Source organism: Typopeltis vanoorti, chromosome 17 (genome assembly GCF_054136105.1).
Source record: "Typopeltis vanoorti isolate ZY-2024b chromosome 17, IOZ_Tvanoo_1.0, whole genome shotgun sequence".
In the NCBI taxonomy this organism is placed as follows: domain Eukaryota; kingdom Metazoa; phylum Arthropoda; class Arachnida; order Uropygi; family Thelyphonidae; genus Typopeltis; species Typopeltis vanoorti.
Window position 1 is genome coordinate 81,495,220 of NC_143565.1, and position 21,137 is coordinate 81,516,356.

At 35.1% G+C, this 21,137-nt stretch overlaps 1 protein-coding gene across 3 annotated transcripts in view; it reads right to left on the minus strand.

The window, feature by feature from the left end:
* Positions 1-21,137, minus strand: part of eIF2Bdelta (eukaryotic translation initiation factor 2B subunit delta) — a 380,912-nt gene that overhangs the window by 85,094 nt on the left and 274,681 nt on the right. For all 3 annotated transcript variants that reach the window (XM_090407674.1, XM_090407675.1, XM_090407673.1), the window contains one exon: positions 7,491-7,673. In XM_090407674.1, the coding sequence (XP_090263800.1) occupies positions 7,491-7,673 (183 nt within the window). The remainder of the gene's footprint in view (positions 1-7,490; positions 7,674-21,137) is intronic.

Here is a 21,137-nt window from a genome sequence, read left to right on the forward strand (position 1 = left end):
ATATTATAAGGGAAAGTTGAGGGGGGAGAGAAGACATGGAAGACCAACCAGAGAGTGGTTTAATGACATCGTGGAATGGACTGGTTTAAGAATGATGGAAGTGACAGACAGAGAGAAATGGAGAAGAGCTGCTCATCTGCTGCAACCCTTTTGCTAGAGGATGCTACCGGATGATGATGACGACGACGACGTACAAGAAAGTGATATTTTTTATGCAAATTAAGTTATGTACTGAACTATGCAATTTTATTAAATCAGAATCCTCAACAATACAGGTAAATACAAACTAAATATTTTACTAAAATAAACTTACGTACTGTATTATTTTTTTAAGTTTTATATTACAGTACAGTAGCATTTTTTCTATCAGTTAAGTCATTTATTTACAGAATTAAATTGATGTACCATTAGAATCTGATTATTTTTGTCTTAAACGCTAGTTATTGTTGCCTCTTGGGGGGAAAATTCGCTAATCCAAACTTATCCACTGATATGCTCATTTCCAGTAAGACTCTTCAGCTCCTCTGCAAGAGGTACATGATTCTCTGATCAAAATTGTGAATTATATGAAATATGGAACCCTCAACACCTCTGTTCAAAGAACTCTGTAAAGATATGAATTCTGATCATGAGGTTCTGATCACATGATTCTCTGATCAAAATTGTGAATTATATGAAATATGGAACCCTCAACACCTCTGTTCAAAGAACTCTGTAAAGATATGAATTCTAATCACGAGGTTCTTCTTTTGTACACTGGTTGTTGAAAGGAACTGTTGTCAATTGTGTCATTGGGTTGAAAGATGAAATCAAGTTGTTCCTGGAAGTGCAAGGGAAACATGACCTTGTGGCTTACTTTAATGATGAAGCTTGGAAAAAAAGAGTTGCTTATGTAGCAGACATTTTAGATCAGCTAAATAACCTGAACCTGAAACGTCAGGGAAAGGAAACACACATTATCCAATTTCAAGACAATCTTCAGGCATTTGTATCCAAGCTGCAAAACTGGCCTGGCATTGGAAAGTAAATCTTGAAAACATTGCCATGTTTGAAAAACTCTGCAATGTGGTAAAGGAATTTGAAAGTGAACTGAATGAGAATCTGAAGGAGGAGATTACTAGGCACATTGAATCCCTTGAAGAGGAATTTCAGCACTGAGCTTACAGAAGCCACTGCACTGGTACAAAACCTATTCTCTGCTTCTCTGAATATAGCCAGTACTCCTGATGAAGTACAGGATGAATTCTTGGGATCTGCAGAACGACTCCTTGGCACATAATTTGTTTTATGAAAAACTGCTGACTCAGTTCTAGTATGCTATGTATCAGTAATATCCAAATATCAACGTGCTTGCCTTTCAAGTTTTACTTCCATTGGTATCTACATATCTCTGTGAAAGTAGATTATCAACGTTTCTTCATATCAAAACAAAGCAAGAAAAATGTTGATGACATCAGGTTGGCTTTAACAAAAACTCAGCTGCAAAGTTTGAACCTGGTTGCCCAGATGCAAGTTCAAGCATCACATTAAATGTTAGGTAAGAATTATATTCTGAAAAATCTATTATCAATGTGTTTTCTTTATCCTATTAAAAATGCCTTTTTACAAATATGGCAGGGGTTGCAGGTTACTTGGCTATTATAAAAGGGAGTCATGACTCAAAAAAAAAAAGATTGGGAAAACACTGCTCTAGCATAACATGCTGTATTGAATACTAAAGCTTTCAGATTTTAAATATTTTAAATCTGTGAACTATGTTAGCAATACATGTTGTACTGAATACTAAAGCTAACTGATTTAAAATGACTGAAAAAAAAAAAAAAAAAAACTTACTGAATGTGACACTGAATGTAACAATCATATTTACTTAAAACAGACATAAAAAAAATAAAATAAAAATAAATAATACTCTGACAAAATTATTTTATTATGACCTGTAGGCAATGCATAAGTAAATCTTAAGACAGTTGTTGATCACATAAATTAATCAAGTTTCTGAAGAAGTTAATCATGTCAGCTTCTTTAGAAAACTACTATTAATTTTTAGAAAAAAGAGTAGCTTAATTATAGACAATGGTAAACACAAGTACTGAGAATACCAGTCACAGTTTATTGATTCAAACAGTTATTATTAATATCCTACAGTTGACTTTCACCATAGCACTCTCATATGGAACACAAGAATAGTTTGTTATAGTGCATAGTTTGGTACAGTGAATTTCTTTCAGCACAGTATTGTACATTGTACCTACAGAGCTTTGGTTGGGATTTTTTGGTAATTTGTTATAGTGATTCACTGATATTTCTTTTAGGCTCTATCAAAGTTGAACATGTCAGTAAGAATCTAAGAATCATGCCTTAATTTTTACAGCACTAAAATGGAGTGCTTATTATCTTTTACACCTCTTTGAATTTCTGATAGTCACTTAAGACATGTAAGGCATTACTGCCTAAGTCCATATAACTTTAATAAAATGGAAAGTTAAGTCAGACTTACACGTTCTTTTTTCAACATCTTTCATTGTGTTCCTTTTTGTTTAATTTTTATGGTTTTGTCTGGCCTATAACTAATGCTACAGGAATAGCATATTTTGTATGCACCTCAATTTTGAATGCTGGGGAGAGTGATTTCAGTACTCTTCTAAGTAAGGATGTGATCTTGTGTAGAAGACCAAAAAGCAACTTTGATACTATTAGCTTTAAAGATGTGAACAAGAAATACATGGCACTTCTAGTTGGATCAGACAAATTACGAAAAGGGAAATAAGTGTGCGTTGAGATTACTGAAGACCAGAAGGTTTTCTATGTTCAGTGGGGGAATGATAAAGACAGCAAATGATATCAGGTATGGTGGATGTTCAACCACCCTTGTGAAGGAATAATGCAGTGTATTGTTCAGATGAGGTAGACATTGGTTATTGTGGCTGCTGTTTGATATTCTATTAGAAATAGCAGATCAAGTTTACATATCTGTAAGTAGTGGTGCACATCATTTATTGTGTTAAAAGCTCTGAGTTTTGGCTGGTCTGAATTAGGCCAAAGTGGCTAAGCCTATGAGATGAGTGTATTATGTTCATTAACTGCATATATTCAATAGCTAATTTGTCTACTTTGAAGGATGAACAAGTTTCCACTAGAAAAACACTGCAACTTCTTTATGAGGGACCAGCTAACTCACCTTCAGTTGAAAGGCTCTTACAAAATTTCTTCACATCGCAGATGGGATTTGCATTCATAGGTGTGTTAACCTCTGAATGTTGGTGAAATAAATGCAGAATTTCAGAATTTCTGGTTTTTTTTTTTTTTTTTTTTTTTTTTTTTTGTAGGATGTTTCACCTGATTCACAGCAATATTGTAATTATTTGCAATGTCTTTGACAGCTGGAAATGCTGGAAAAGAGTTAAACAGTAAATGTAGACGGTATGGATAATGTCTCCTGCACTGAAAGCACTCGGTCTTTAGCCTGTACCTAGTTTCAATAGTCTCCTCTGCCTCAGATTCAATCCAATGCAGCTGACCTTGCACCATGTTCAGCAGATCCTCAAAGGATGTCATCAACAATGCATATAAGAAGAACAGAATACAGAGTGAGCCACCACACTAGAAACTAAACATGGAAAAGTCATTTTGCATTTTACCAACACAAGGTTTCACCATGTGATGAAAATCATCTATCATCAAGAGATCTAGATGGCATTTTCTCCAACTAGGAAAGGTATGCTTATATTGTATAGAAGAACAAGATTAGATAAAATATCCAAAGCTTGACAAATTTATGTTACCCAGTACATTTACCTACAGTCTCAATATAGTAGAACAAAACAAGTCATTCACAAAGCTGGAGCATCGGGTGAGGTCAAGGGACGTCCACCTCACAACAGCCCAGACCTCATTACATGCCTACAGGAAGAATGGTCCAAAATTCCCATTGATTGCTATTGTGTTTGTGGAAAGTATTCCATGCAGGATTGCTGCAGTCACCACAGTGACAGGTAGTCCTACATCTTGTATTAAGATGGGTGCCAAGGCTATTGTGGTGGACATCCCTTGACCTCACCCGATGCTCCAGTTCATACCACAGATGTTCAATAGGGTTGAGATCATGGCTCTGGGGAGGCCAGTCAAGTGTGATGACATTCATCTCCAAAAACCACGCAGTTACAGCAGCAGCCTTATGACATGGTGCATTGTCATGCTGAAAGAGACATTGATTAGTTCTGTAGAAATACCACAAAACAGGAAGATGTACTGTCTAAAATATTCAGATACCTCTTGGACTTCAATATTTGTGGCACCACAAACAGAGGTCTGAGACCAAAACCAGGAAAAACAGGCCATACCATCCACACTACCACCTCTGAATTTCATAGCTGGGGATTATGCACTCTGGTACGAGATGTTCACTGGGTATCTACCATACCCACAACAGAGGGTGTAGCATGATTCATTGTTCCATAATACAGCTTTCCAAATTTCCATGTCCCACTGCATACACACACACACTTTCTACACCACTAAAGACAATGATGCATACTGGTTCAGATAATGTGAGGATTGCAATATGCAATCCTACCATGGAAATCCATGTTATTAGCCTTTGCTCTGAATGTTTTTGTGCAGATTTGTATTCCGGTCGATGTTCGAAACTCTGCATTCAATGTATCAGCCAATGGATATGAATTTTACATATTATCCTTTGTAGCACCCTAGGATGACTTTCTGTGAACGTAGTAGTTGTCCGCTGCAAGTAGCACTTGCAGTTGACTCCTTGTGCTTCCATCTCAGTATGGTAGTACTGATTATTGACCTGAGATGGTTCAATTTGTCCTTCGAAGTCCATCAATTCCCTTCTCACAGCCATTTCATTCAGACACAGTTGCATCATATTCCTCCAGTTTATATTGGCTACAAACATGCGACTCGTTACATGGCACAATGCATTTTGCCCATGGGGATGTCCATTGACTTCTTTTTAAGCAGTGCATAAGAGAGCTGTAAAGTTCTACTCCATAGACCCAATCTCATGAGAAATGATTTGTAAAATTATTTCAGTTCTGAGTAATAATACTGATCCTTAATTGTTAGCTTTTATATACAGTTTATGTGATTTTGCATTTGTTTCTATCGATAATTAAAGGTTTTAAGATCAATCTTTGAAAGATTCAAAATGTTTTAGGGAGATAAAAAATTTAAAAGAAGAGGTTTTTTTTTTTTTTTTTTTTGAAAAATTCAATTAGATGAAATGGCTCAAGTGAATGAATTTTGCATGTGAATTAAAAATTAAGCCCATTTCAAAATAAAATGAAAAGCATACTAAATTTTTTTACAGAAACTTTCATGGCTTACACATAAAAAATATAGAATTTTTGTGCAAAAACTCCAATATATTTCATCTGACATAACGCAGATATCATCAGGGAGACAGACCAGTTAACTACATTCAAATCATGATTATAAGAATGAGTCATGAAGCACATGCCTACTAGTTCATGTCTCAGTTGCAGCTGAAGTGGTATGTTCAAAGTAACAATTATAATAAAACATTATGAACAATTAACAGTAACCACTTTCCAAAATCTTAGAGACTGGTATACATACAGTCTGATTGGTTGAGGTTTGGACAATTTTGTAGCATTTCACATGTTTCAAGGAAAAGACTTGAACTCGCAGTAATGAAGAATCTTTGTCTAGTTCCAAAGAACTCCGTGGCTAGTGTCAACAGCATGAGAATCAAGGCCAAATTGTCATATTTGAAAAAAATGTTCTTGGATTCTAATCAAAGCAGAATCAGAGTTCAAAATAGCAAAGATGACATGAGCAGGGTACAGATACCTGGTAAGGAGAAGGGTGGTAATGTATTCTTTGATTCTTCGTACTGATAAACGATCCATGATCATTGTCTGAAGTTCTTTTAAGGTGGTACTGAAATTCTTTTCACAGCGGATTGTAGTCTAGTAAACAGAATAATTATCAATAACTTTCGAATAGTAGTTTTTGTTATATCCATTAGCCACCAGCCTGCTTTTAATTTTCCTCAGTTCAAAACGGAATCAGAAGAGCAGATCGTATGAGCTCCATGATAAGACTCTTGATAATATCCATCTTCTGTGATGAATGATGGTCTGAGGATGAGTGAACTTATCTGCCAATAAAGGTTGGTTTGAAATAACTGAAAAATTCAACATGACCTGTAGGATTTCAAATTATTAAGGAATCCAAAAAGGGTAGATGGTTATTGATTCATATTCAATAGTGAACTTGATATGGAAGTACAAAGAGTTTTTCTTTTCCAGGAAATGAAGTAATTCTGACTCCAAGTGGGGCCGACTATAAGATTATATAATGCATTCTTCTGATTTTAATCCTCAACACATACATCAGTTGACATTGGTTGCCAACTACCAAGAAGTTATTCTATCTAGTTAGTCTAAAATACTTCAGGATACCTTCCAGTCTAGTGCAGTTAATGCCAAGATGGGCACAAACAGTTATCACAGCTATAGGAGGCCAAACACGCTACTAGATAGGTAGTTTTAATGTTTTTTGTTCATGAGCATATATTTTTCTGGTTCGTGAAAAACAGAACTTCTGAAATCAAACTTAGGTACGAAATTATTTGCTTCAAAACTCATTCACAAAATTTTGATTTGAAGCCTGTGCTATTGGCATTTAGAATAAATGGGATTTATTTGTAAATACATGATTTGCTAAGCAGAAGTGTTAAAATAATGTTATGTTGGCATTTTATTTTGACATTCTGATAAAATAACAGTAAATAAAAAAAACAACTTTTTTAATCTTTTTTATTCTGGATAAAAAAAATTAAAATAAATAAGTTGCACTGAGTTTAACATTAAACTATCAACTGCTACTCTGTTCTGCTAATGAATTAAATACTGATTTTAGAAATTCAACAATTATTCCTTTTAAGCAACATAAACATGGTCTGCTAATTAGATAAAAGGCTGAGGAATAAAGGATATGAGAATAATAAAAAAGAACACAGTTCAACAAACATAAAAAGAACTTGACTTCAGCATTAACAATCAACTTAAGAGAAATTGTCAAACCAAAATTATTTCAAGAGACTGTACATACAAGATTTCACATCCAATAATTGGTATTGGGATGGGTTTAACTAGTGATATGCAGCTGTTTGCATATCACTAGTTAAATATATATGATGCAAAACTGGGGAGAGCAATGCAGAGTCAAGCTGATGTGGTAGCTTTAGAAGAGGACTTGAATAGATTGCATGAATGGGCATGTAAGTGGAACTACCAGTTCAATGTTGCAAAGTGTAAGATTTTGAGATTTGATAAGCAACATTGGGATGTGAAATATACACTTGGTGGGGAAACTTTAAAGGAAGTAGAGGAGATGAGAGATCTAGGAGTAATGGTGGACAAGGACCTGAAATTCAGGGGCCACATTGCACAAGTTCACACACATTTATAAGATAGTATCAAAAATAGGCTGATGTTACTTACCTTGTTTTTGGTTAGTTTTATTAGGTTTTACATCACCAGGTAAAGGCTGTGATATTTGTATTGGAGGCTTATCTCCTGAAACCATCTCTTTTTTAGATGCTTTGGCTGCTCGTTGAGCTTCTTGCAGTGCTCTTCGTTCAGCTCTAAGTTGAGCCTTTGTTTTTTGCACTGAATCTTTTTGTTCTACAGAAATATATTGTAACAGGTCAGAGGAATTATAAATTTTAGCTAGCCAGATAAGTCTCAAAAATTTTATAAACCAGGTAAGAGATTGAAAAAGACATATCACTAATCAAAGACCTTTTAAACCAGAATGGTTATTTACAAATGCAGTTGTCATCAACAGGTGTCCAAATGGGATCATATTATGCATTTCTCTACATGATGTCACAATGGGAATTTTTAGTTGACATCACAAGATGCATGTATTCTGTTTGCTTTCTAACTGATTTTTTCTTTTGATTGTTGATGTTTAACTGTTCCCTTTCAGAAATATTTCTCTTTTGGTCTGTGGATGGCATGGTGACCATAATTCATTGCATTACCGAAACATACTTACGACAATGCTAAAGCTGATCAGTTATAGCACAGCTATATACAAAGGGGGGGGGGGGGAAGCAAGGAGAAGAAAAGGGATCGATAGAAGCAAAGCTGAGTAACAGCATAACAGAAATAGAACCCAAAACTATAGCAACATTGGCTATAGTTTTGGTCCGATATCATGTACACTGTAGAAATGAACCATTCCATTCAATTATTGCTGTAATTTAAAAAACATGTTCTTTGCCAAAACATTTACAAATATGAATCAGAAAAAGCAGAATAATGTTGGGTTAAATATCATATACAGTCAACTTTGACTATGGTAAACATTGTTATACTGGACTTACTCAATGTAACAATACTTACAATACTTACATTAGAAACTTCAGGACCTGGAGTATGTTAGATGAGGCATAAGTAGGCATTAAACTTTTTTTTAAATATTGATCACATACACATGTAACACATCATTGCTATGAGTGTGGGTAGCAGATGATGGTGGGAAAGAAAAAATCTATCGATATTTTTCTTGAAGAGTTCAGGATTGCGTTTGTTGGGGGAGGGGGGGGGGAACACTTCATGAGGAAGAATAGATGCAGGTTTGGTGCATCTGCAGATAGACTGAAAACAGGTCCAACAGAAAGCAGAGGAATGCTGGATGCTAATTCAGTGGAACAGTTCCATGGATGTACCTGTAGAAATAACAAAGATCTGGAATGCCTCTGTGAGTTAGTGGTTTAAATGAATCAGTGAGGGAGGGATCACCTATCAGCTGAATCACAGAATTTCCCTTTCTTACAGGGTGGGATATGGCTGCTTAATGCACTGGGATACAGTACTAGCTGAGTATGAAAGATAATAAAGATGATATATAGGAATGTTAGTTCTGGAGCACAAAATTTGCATACAATTGGAAAAATGTCATCACCGTATGCCTCCTGTGATTTTTCAGGAGAAAGACATTAGAAGAATGCTAAATAACTTAGATGCTTAAAAAAAAAAATGGTTTTCTGATCCTGGTGTTTTTGGTATGGTAGAAGGTGATAACAGGAGGTCAGCTTCACCTTTAGATGTTATAACAGTGGTCCCTTGTAAAAAAGCCATTAAACACAACTTTTGATCACCTATGCTTCCACCTTTCTCTCTCATCCAGTGGTGCTATCTGGATAAGAGAGAGAGGTGAAAGCACAAGTGAGCATAAGTTATATTTAATGGCTTACAAGGAACCAGAAAATACAAATTGCATTCAGAGAGGAGACAAGTTTCTGCTATTGGCCCCTACAAAGATTTGGATTTGCTGATGGCTGTTTTTTCATTTTTATTATTTTTTTTATTTCATGATTAAGTACAGGTGTGTATATAGCTGGAGCCCTTACAGAAAACTTTCATGACTTACTTAGAGTAGGTGTTTAGACCAAAAGAGAGGAAACGGTAATCTGACCATGGAAAGGAAGAGTAGAGGTTTCAGAGGTCATTCCACTTGGTACCTTTGTAATAAAAAGGACACAAGGTTGGGAGTGGCCAGAGAGAGGAAACTTGCACAAGACTGAAATCTGAGTTACTGAGAGGAGAGGTAACTTCTAAGGAGAACTGTTAGAGGAACATAGATATTAGCTAAGTGGAGAGGTTGGTTATAAGGTATTTAGGTAAATGTATGATTTGCATTTGGTCATTGCTTATAGCATATATACTTCTAATCTCATCCAGATTTCTTAGTTGTATTAGAAACAGGAAGGTGGTTGGAGATGTGAACATTAAGATCATCTAGGAAGATGACCTTACTATTTGATTAGTTTGATGCTAAAAGTCAGGTCTCAGGGGTAAGAAGATAAAGAGTGGTCAGAGTGGTTGTCAGAATTTGGTTTGGTTTGGTTTATAGTTTATTTGGCACAAAAACTACAAAGTTCATACTGTGCCATACTAAGGTTACAACTATACATAAGCAGTTAAAGAAAAGTGTAAACAATATGCCTGTACAAAAATTAGGTTCTACAAAGCAGCATCTACATAGAAACAGAATTGCTGCTGAAGAGTGGGACAGCAACAAACAAGGTTAAAGGTTACAGTAGTACAAAAATTGTCAACAATACAAGTTAAATAAACAAAATGAGTGTACAAGACACCAAGCTAAGGAATGCAGTATCTACATTATAACAGATGCTTTTACAGCCATATGTAAATAGGCAAAAAGGAATTATTATATAACATGCATGCATGTTATTAGTAAAAAAAAAAAAAAGTAAATAATATGTATGCACAAAAGTTAAGCTGGGCAATGCAGTATCTACATATAAGCAAAATTACTGCAGCATTTAAGACATAATTAGACATAATTAACTTGTATTGTTTTGTTAACTTGTATTGTTGTCTAATTACATAATTAGACAACAATACAAGTTAATAAACAAAATGTATGTAACACCAAGCTAATGAATGCCGTATCTACATATAAGAGTACAACAAATGTTATTACAGTAATACACAGAGTTAAAGAGGAATTATTATACGATATGCATGCATAAAAATTAAGTTTAGCAGTGTGGTATTTATATATTAACAAAATTACAACAAGGTAACACAAGGCTACAGAAATACATGATTGTCAGATATTAAATTAATGATTAATATATGCATTAGTACACAACTCCTGCACATATACATCACAAAACAATATGTATTTTTTTAATATATACGTACAAAAGTTAAGTGAAGCAATACAGTATTTACATATAAACAAAATGACAGTCAAATGTGTTTGTATAAATTAATTCTTTGTAAAAAATTAAAAACATCATGCAATCTGCCCGAGTCTGTTAGATCTGCCTGAGTGTATATGATCTGGCCAGGTAGGCAAAAATTTCATTCCTCTCTCGTCCTCTCTACCAGTATATGATAAATAGTGAGATGTGTATTGCATTTTTCACACATGGGAGGATCATTAGCTCTCAGTAAATAAGAATGTGTAAGATGACTGTGACCTATGCAGAGTCTAGTGAGAACAACTTCCTCTCTTCTCATTATTCATTGACTAGAATGCCAATGCTTAATTTCAGGTTTAATGTCATATAATTTGATCGTTTGACAGTACCATCTACAGACAAACAGTACGTGGAGAAAGTTTGAGCTAATTTAGCAGTTGCACCCTCATTTCCCATAATTCCAATGTGGCTGGGAGTCCAGCACAACTGAACATCAAAATTAAGTATTTTCATTTTGTGAAACAGTTGTAACACATCATAAAGTACTGGATGTGGATTATACATAGGAGAGGAGATGGTCTGTAAACAGCTCAATGAGTCTGTATAAATTATACACTTTTGGTAGTAGTTTTCTTTTATATGAACAAGTGAAAGCTAAATGGCATGTAACTCTGCTGTATAATTACTGCAATCAGGTAGGATCTGGTTGGAGATAATAATGTCAAGAAACACAGCAGCACAGCCAACAGAGGCATTAGTTCTTGAACCATCAGTATATATAGGCAAGAAACCAGAGTGGCTGCTCTGTGTGCATTAAACAGTTGGAGGTAGACAGATGGAGTATGAAATTTCTGTAGCTGACAAAGTGAGAGGTTGCAGGATGGTGTGCAAACCTGCCATGGAGGGATGCTGTTATGTTGTCAACATTTATACCAAGAGCTTGCATAGTCTCTTTAACATGCATACCAAAAGGACGTATGGTAGTTTGAAGTGTGTGGTATTGAGCTTCCCAGTGAAGAGAAAAGAGACTAGTCCATGTAAGATGATCTGGGAGAGACTTTATCTTTAGGGCATAATTAAGAGACAACTGTTTCTGTCGAAGTGATAGAGCCAGTTTATTTGCTTCAACATAAAGACTCTGAGTGGGTGAATGTGCGAAAGGCACCAGTAGCTATCCGTATACCCTGATGATGGATGGAATCCAACCATCACAAGTTACTCTGTCTTACAGAACCATAGACTTGAGACCCATAACCTAGCTTTGAACGTATAAGTGCTCGATAAGCATCCCACTCAAAAGTTCAATGCTCTCTTGTACTTTTCTCTTAAAATGAATCAGCAAAAATAAAAGCTGCAAGGTCTTGCAAACAAAAACAAAAATAGGCACCCACATTAGAGACGTTTGAAGGGAGAGAGTCGAAGTGATGTTCACACCCAGGGCAATCACGGAAACTTGAGTATTGAAACAAAGGATTAGAAAGATATTTAATGGGACTGAGAGGGAACAGAAGCGGGCTCCTTTTTTTTTTTTTTTTTTTCACTTCCCTTCTCGGAGGATTCAGTTCCAGCTCTGAGAAGCCGAAGCCGTACCTGTGGGGGTTCCTGCTTCAATGCACAGAAGGACAAGGAGAAGGCTAATCACCCAAGGAGTGTGAGAGAGACTTCGGCACTTCTTTCCTAACAACCCGATGGAAGATTGTAGCGAATGTGTCAACATTCACTATGATCAGACTGTTTCCAGGATGAGATCCACCATGTGAATGTGAGTTCTCCCCAGTACAGACCAAGTGACCGACAAGCAAGGGTAGAAACAGCTATCTTCGTAGGTAATCTGAAGAAAGGATATCGTCCGCAACTATAGTTGAGAACACCGCAGTTATCTATGGGGCACCTACACAACATGATACCTTGAAGTAAAGGAACAGAAGCAAGAAAATCCGGACTGAAATTTTATCCATGTAACTGGACTGTGAATGTAAAGGTTACTGTGAGTAGGCACGCTTTGTCAATGTTTTTCTTTTTAATTGTAGATGCATAGGATTAGTATTAGTGTAAGTCAGTGGTGTTCAACCCGTCAAAAGTGATCGACAGGTCGATCGAAGAGCGATTTTTGGTCGATCTCTTGTTTATTCCTCCTTACTTACAAATTTAATTAAAACTGAAAACATAATATTTTATTTATCATTATTTTGTATTAATTTTAAATTCTCTTTAAGTGTATTGCTATTGTTTATTTATTTTTCGATGAAATTGTCAAATCAGTAATTTTTTTATAAGTCGGGGTAAATGAATTAATTTGGATCAGTGGAAGTCAAACAGCGAGCCGAGTGCATACGATTATAAGCAGAGCACATCGTATGCGTTTCATTTATAATCGTGTTTACTCGTAACTACATCACACACTTCCCACTACTAGAATTTCAGTTGAGTTTCAGTTGCTCTAAATTTATCGTTGGATTTACCATTATTTTGTTCGCTAATTGATAAGTTATAAACATGTTTTATTTTAATAAAATATTTAAAAGTTTTTTTTTTTTTTTAATTTAAGGATAATCATGAGTGTCTCAAAGAAATCGAAGACATATCATTTTCACAAGGAATGGGAAATGGATTATTTCTTTACAATGGTAAATGGAAAGTGTTGTTGTTTGATTTATAATTCATCTGGCAATTCCAAAAAAAGGTAATATTGAGAGACCTTATCGATTGCTACATACAAAATATGATGAAGATTTCCCTAAAAATTCCAAAATACATGAATCAAAAATTATAAATTTAAAGGCAGGACTTTCTGGACAACAAAATATGATTTCGAAAGTATAAAATAAACCAATATCAGCCACTATTGCATCTTTGAAAGTGTGTCATTTATTAGCAAAAGCAAAAAAGCCTTTTACTGATGGAGAGTTAATAAAAGAATCGTTTCTTGCAGCAGCAGTATCTTTATTTTCTGATTTTAAAAATAAAAATGAAATCATTTCGAATATTAAACATATGCAACTTTCCAGAACAACGGTTATGAGAAGAGTTGAAATTTTAAGTGCCGATCTGAATACTCAGTTAATGTCAGACATTCGCCAGCGTGTTGCGTTTTCATTACATTTGATGAATCAAACGACTTCAGTGATATTGCTCAGTTAATGGTATTTATTCGCATGGTATTTCAAGATTATTCAAGTAAAGAAGAACTTTTGAAAATTGCACCATTATTGGGTAGGACTAGGGGGAGAAGACATTTTTTCGGCATTTGATGAATTTGTGAAACAACACTAACTTCCGCTTTTTAAACTTGTGTCTATTACTACTGATGGTTCTCCTGCAATGATAGGTAATAAATCAGGCTTCATTTCATTATGTAAAAACGATGACAAATATCCAGATATTTTAATGTACCACTGTATTATCCACCAACAAGTACTGTGTAGTAAAAGATTAAACACAAAAGATGTTTTGGAATATTACATTTAAAATTGTAAATTCTGTTCGAGGAAAAGTCCTGCAATGGCGGTTATTTAAATTACAGGCAGATGACACAATATGGAGTAAAGTGGATGACAAACAATATTAAACAGGAATTGCATGCGAAAAAGAGGCTATGGAAGAGATATAAGGAGACAGGTGAAGAGAAGATGCATGAAGAATATAAGACACAGGCCAGAAGAGTGACTAGTGCGGTAAGGAAAGCGAAACTGGAATGTGAGAAGAGATTGGCCCTAAGATCCAAAGAAAATCCTAGGGAATTTTTTAGCTATGTGGCCAGTAAGAGGAGAAATGACTGTGGAAGAATGATATTGTGGGATAAAAATGGGAATAGAGTGGCTGATGCAGAGGACATAATGGAATTGTTCAATGAACACTTTATTGGAGTATTTCATCCTAGAGGAGTCAGTTTAATGCTAGAGGGATAGGGCAGGTTCGAGGTAGAGGAGGAGAGTGTGTTTCAGATACTGAGTACCCTGGATGTCAGTAAAGCTTTGGGACTGGATGGTATTTCACCACGAGTTTTGAGAGAATGTGTTAGGGAATTGACAGTACCTTTGACCTGCTTTTCAATGAAAGTCTGGCTGCAGGAAAGGTGCCCAGGGAATGGAAGGAAGATAAGATAGTGCCATTGCATAAGGGTGGGAACAGACTGGAAGTGTCTAATTATAGGCCAGTTTGTGTGTCATCAGTAGTTGATAAGATCTTGGAGAAAGCAGTGAGGGACCATATACAGCATTGGGCAGATGAAGGTAATGTTATCTGTGAGAGTCAACATGGATTTGTGAAAGAGTGCTCTTGTTTTAGCAATATGCTAGCCTTTTATAATAAAGTTACAAGAACATTAGATGAGGGAAAGACATACACTGCAATTCTCTTAGACTTAGCGAAGGCATTTTGACAGGGTGCCACATGATAAGCTGATATTTAAGTTGCAGCACATGGGTCTGGATGTCAGATTGGTCAACTGGATTCAGGATTGGCTGTCTGATAGGTATCAGAGAGTTGTGTATGGTGGAGTAGTTTCAAGGAGGCAGAGGATTACAAGTGGGGTCCCAGAGGGCTCAGTACTAGGACCTATATTGTTTAACCTTTATATCAATGACATTGCAAGGGGATATTCAGTTGTTTGCAGATGATGCGAAGCTGGGAAGGATTATTAGTAATAGTGCAGATGTGGTAACCCTGCAAGAGGATTTGAATAAGCTAGATAGATGGGCAAATGAATGGGGGTGTCAGTTTAATGCAGAAAAATGTAAGGTCTTGAGGTTTTGGAAACATCGATGGGATGCTGCATACTCTATGGGAGGAGTTATACTGGAGTAAGTAGGGAAGACAAGAGATCTGGGTTTGATGATTGATAGAAACCTGAAATTTAGGGGACATATTGCAAAGGTGGTGAAGGTAACACATAGGATTGCTGCAATTATGAGAAGGACACTGACCTACAGAGATAAAAGGGTTATCATTCCGTTATATAAGTCTCTGATCAGACCACACTTAGACTATTGTTCTCAGATTTGGTCCCCAGGATTTGAAGGGGATAAATTAACTGTGGAAAGGGTACAAAGACGGATGACAAAGATAGTTTCAGGACTGTACAATTTTGGTTATGAGGATTGGCTGAGGGAATGTGGACTGCAGAGTTTGGTGGATAGAAGAAGAAGAGGTGATATGATTGAGACTTTTAAACTGTTGAGAAGTGGTTACAGGGTTGACACTGGAGAGTTCTTTCGCTTGGTTGAACAACGGGAAGAAGTGATGACAAGAGGCCATCCCTGGAAGTTACGAAAGGAAACTGTGAGCAAGAGGATGAGGAGTGGTTCCTTCGCATGGAGGGTGGTTGAACCGTGGAATGCATTGCCTGATGGAGTGGTGAGAGAAAGAACGGTCAATGAGTTTAAGGAGTGGTATGATAGACTTTGTGTTTCTTAGGGGGGGGGACCTCCCCTCGATGAGTCTTGACAGACTTTATGTTCTTAGGAAGGACCTCCCACGATGTGTCTTTTGACTCCATGGAGGCCTGAATAATAATAATAATAATAATGATGATGATGATGATGATAGGGAACTTCTGTTGTACAATAATGTTCGCTGGCTCAGCAGAAGTAAATTTTTAGAAAGATTTCTTGTATTAATTAAGGATATAAAAATTTTTCTTGATGAAAAAGAAGATATTTATCCACAATTGAATGATAAAAGATGGTTGTTACACTTATCATTTTTAGTAGATTTCTGTACAAAATTAAGGAATTTAAATTTAGAGTTACAAGGTAGAGATAAAAATTTAACTGACATGTTAAGTTCAATAAAAACTTTCCAACAATACTTACTTTATTAAAGAAAAATATAAATGACTGCAAATTTAGACATCTCCCATATTCATTAAAATTTTTTGAACAAAATAAAGAAATGCTTTGCTGTGATTTAAAAGAATTTATTCTTGAAATAGAATTAGTTGAGGAAGAAATAAATTCAAGATTTAAAGATTTTAATAAAAACTGAAATGATTGTATCTTTTATCAATAATCCATTTCAAGAAAACTTGAACGTCACAGAAATTTCAAATAAAATTTATATCAAACAGCCCCCAAATAAAATTAGTGGGCTGTTTGATATAAACCAAGCTGAAGTAGAACTTGAGATAATAAACATTCAGAATAGTTTACATTTAAAATCAATAAACAATGAAGTCATTTGGAAGTATACACACGAAAAATTTCCAATATTAATTGATATTGTGTGAAAAATTCTGTTGTGTTTCGGATCGACATACTTATCAAAATCTGCTTTTTCAAATACGAACATCATAAAAAATAAATTAAGAAACCAATTACAAATGATCATTTGGATGATTGTCTGCAATTGGCCACTTCTTCATATCAACCTGACTATGAAAATATTGCGAGGTTCAAACAATGTCAAATTTCACATCAACTTTTTTTTTTTAATCAACCAGCATTTCCTGTAACTTGTGAGTTTGTAATCAATCTGTTGTTTTTTCTAACTTTGGTTTTCTAAAATAGAGAAATAAATATTTTATTCCAATATATTTGTTGTATTAAAATAACTAAAAGTGATAAATAAATTTTTAAATACACAAAAAAAGTGTTAATCTCTTTAAAGTTTTTAGGGCTGGGATAGTGGGTCCTCTGAAGTGAGTGAACACATTTAACTGCATAGTTTTGCGTAATCAGATATCAGGTTGGGGGAACGTGATCTATATAAGATAGTAGATCGCCGAATAGCATAATATAGAAAAGTAGCTCGCTTAGTAAAAAAGATTGAACACCACTGGTGTAAGTAATAATTGTGCTTATAGAAAGGAGTTCATGTGAATTTGAGGTGAGTGTTGTAGATATACAACAGTAATACGGTTATGACTATGTACAAAGAATGGAAGGAATTGAATTAGATTAGAAATAAAGGCACAACCACTCTTATACTGTAAATTTGTTAAGCAACGTGCTAAGGTTATGCAGAAGCTATGTGTTTAACAATTAAATTAATGTTAAGCTGTTTCAGTATAGTTATGGTTAAGAGAAGTAATTTCCTCCCCATGAATGTATCATTTTGTAACCTCTTACTAGTTAGCAATAAAAATGTTGTATTTGTTTAATGACCTTGCCTGATCTTTTGCCAATGCACTGTCTCGAAACATTGCGAGCCTGTGTGCAAATTGATAGAGGATTGACACGACTAACTGCATGAGTAGATGTAATCTCGCTGTAAGATTTGTCTATGTTCCTTTTCCTGAAGTTCTCAGACCATATTAATTCAATCAGACTGGCACAGTCGATAATCAAACAAATTTGTCTAATTGAGAAGAATGAGAATTTAGGCAAACTGCTAATTGCAAGTTGGACACATTAGAAACCTTGAGGTCTGCTTTGCATGCAGCAGGAACTAGAGACAGAGTTAAGAAAGGATAAAAGAGAGTCAAAATTAAGGTAGAATTAACTTAAGTAAAGCTAATTTAACAATATAGAAGCAATTATTAATTTAACAAAGGTGTATTCTATGATCTATTTAAGAGTAATTGTAATAGAGTAATACCCAACGCCTAAAATCCAAGTATACATAGACATTAACGACGCCGCAGTCGACAAAAAAGAAGCAAACGAGAGAGAGAGAATATAACAATTTCTCTAATCCCGTGAATGCACCCAGGATTAGAGAAATTGTTCTCCCACCAAAAACATTCCTTTAAAGCATTTCCCATGCACTGCTGTAGAAAGTTTTTTCTCTTGATTATAAATTAAATTTAAATTAATTATTCGCATTGATATGGATGTTATTTATATTAATTCTTTATTTATATATAATTTAATTTACGTTTAATTTTAACTTTGCAATATATCGCACTATAGCACTACTTCAGGCTGTCTCCTACATTTGTCAAAATTCTCTGTTCTATAATTCAATACAGATCCTTTCTTAACTGAAACTTCTACAAACCAAGCCACAACCGGGATCAGAACCATGAGATCATCCTCACCAACTAACACAAGAATGGCCACTTAATTTAGGATGCACCCTCTGATGCTATAAATTGCTCTAACACTTCTGCTCCAAAGTTCCCTTCCATCACATGCTGTCTAAGAGATAGCTGTGTCTTAAGCGGCATGTGATGTCACAAATTACCTTTCTTTCTTCTTCTTCATCCAATCAAATTTATGATGATGGAAGGAAAGATGGATGGATGGATGGATTACCATCCATCCATCTTTCCTTTTGTGTTAAGTTCAATGGCATATCATGGCCAAGTAAACTGCTGCCTTAGAAATGTGACTAAATATGTGCTTGTAATTAAAATTTCTCTTAACAATTACCAAGCTTGTACTTACTAATGAGTGCTAATCATTCACATCAGCACTCAATAGTGTATACAGTAACACATAACTTCATGTTAAGATCAAATAAGTATTAGACTGTATGTATATTCATCATAATAGAAGAACTTACAGAATCAACATTTCAGTCTCAATAATGAAGTTTTCTTCACATGTATGCATACAATATATACAAACATGACCTTAAATTACAGTAACTGGTAAAGAGCAAAAATTCTCTTCTCTGACTGCAGAACACCAATGCTGCCTAGTGAAATTTACAACAACAACAACAACAAAAAAAAACCTAGCATGCAAGAGCTGGACACTCGGGAGCCTACAGCTTGAAACTATTTGGAAAGAAGTTATTAACAAATAACCTCTCCAATGGTAAAGCATATAGTTTAAGTTTAAGAAGACATTCTTTAACCTCATAATATCCCTTGGTGTATGTATATTCTGGTCACTTTTTTTTTAGTTGTTATTGTGGTGGCTGACTAGAGATTTATAAAGTAATGGTGAAGGAGAAGGTCTGACAATAGCATACCAAATTCTTAAAATTTTGAGGCCATTATGTTTATTCAGAGTGGAGAAGTTGCCGATGGCTTCACAAACTTCTTTAAATCTCCTATTATACAACTTGGACCGACATGTTCATTGCCAGTCGATTCTGTGATCAGTATCAATGGCTTGGCCAGACAGACCCGATTTTCCATAATGTAGTCATCTGATGAGGTTCTTATGCTCCTTCTTTTGTCTAATCAATAGATTCTGTAGACTCCAGGGTGGGATGACTGTGTAAAGAGGATCTTTAGAAGAACTTCCTCAATTTTGAGTAGTTTGAGAGTCACTATGAGATATTACTTTTTGTAGCATCCTTCCTATTTTTTTTCCTGAAAACTTCATCTGTCAAAGGTGATGACTAAAATCAAACTGTAGTCAGTAACTTCTACTTTGACAGTTATCTCAATCTGCATTCATTTTACAACAGCATATGCAGCATGTTCCATATGCTATTATAATCAAAACTTCAGTTTTTTAACATCCATGTTATTCCTTGCTTAGTTAATACATATGGATATTTTAATCTGGTCGAATAAAATACTTAATAAATCATAGTGACTCTCAAACCACTCAAACCTCTCTACCGGCCATGGTGGATGAAATAGTGAAACCAAATTGTACTTCTTATCCATGTTATTCAATAGGTATTACAGAATCGTATCCAGATTTTGCTGGATGTCTATAGACATCATGGTCAGTTGGGGTATTAAGCTGCTGTTCAAAATAATAGATTTTACATTTAACTTATTACAAAGCATTTTGGGTTTCTAGGAATTTCCATTAATGAAATTTAATTTCTCAAACAGTTCATCTCCCCAAACCCAAATCCTTATCTTTAGCACTAAAACTGAAGAAAACATACATTTCCTTAGCTTAAAAACAGAATAGTGCAAATCTTACAATGAGCATTCTTTTGCAGAATTCGTTTAAATACTGAATTTGTTCAAAAATAAATATTTTATTCTTAGGCAACTAATAATAAAATATTCTTAGCTATTTGCCTGGTGCAGTGTTTGCTCATTTCAATCATAATAGAGGATCTTACAGAATCACAATTACCGTATTTTTCGATAGATAACGTGCACCCCCAACATTTTCACCCCTCCTTTTGATGTACAGATAATGCGCATGTGCCAACTAGTGGTAGAGTTAGGAAGTACAGACAGAGAACGGAGGAATTCTTTAAAAGCACATGCATTGCTAGTAGCAGTGGTCGATTATTCCGTACATCCTGTTTTAAAATATTTCATAAAGTAAATCATTATTTGTTTATATTTTGTTATTTTAGATCTGAATTACCCATGGAAGACAGAAGTGCTTCTCGGAGAAAATTCTACACAGCAAAGTTCAAGTTTGAAGTGGTAGAAGTAGCAAAGGAAAAAGGGAATCGTGAAGCTGGTAGATTGTTCAGTGTTGGAGAAAGTATTGTTTGTGAATGGCGAAAGGCTGAAACAGTCCTGATATGTTTACATATGAGGAAATGTGCTATGAGGTTTAGAAGGTGCTTGTGGCCAACCAGAGAAAAAACT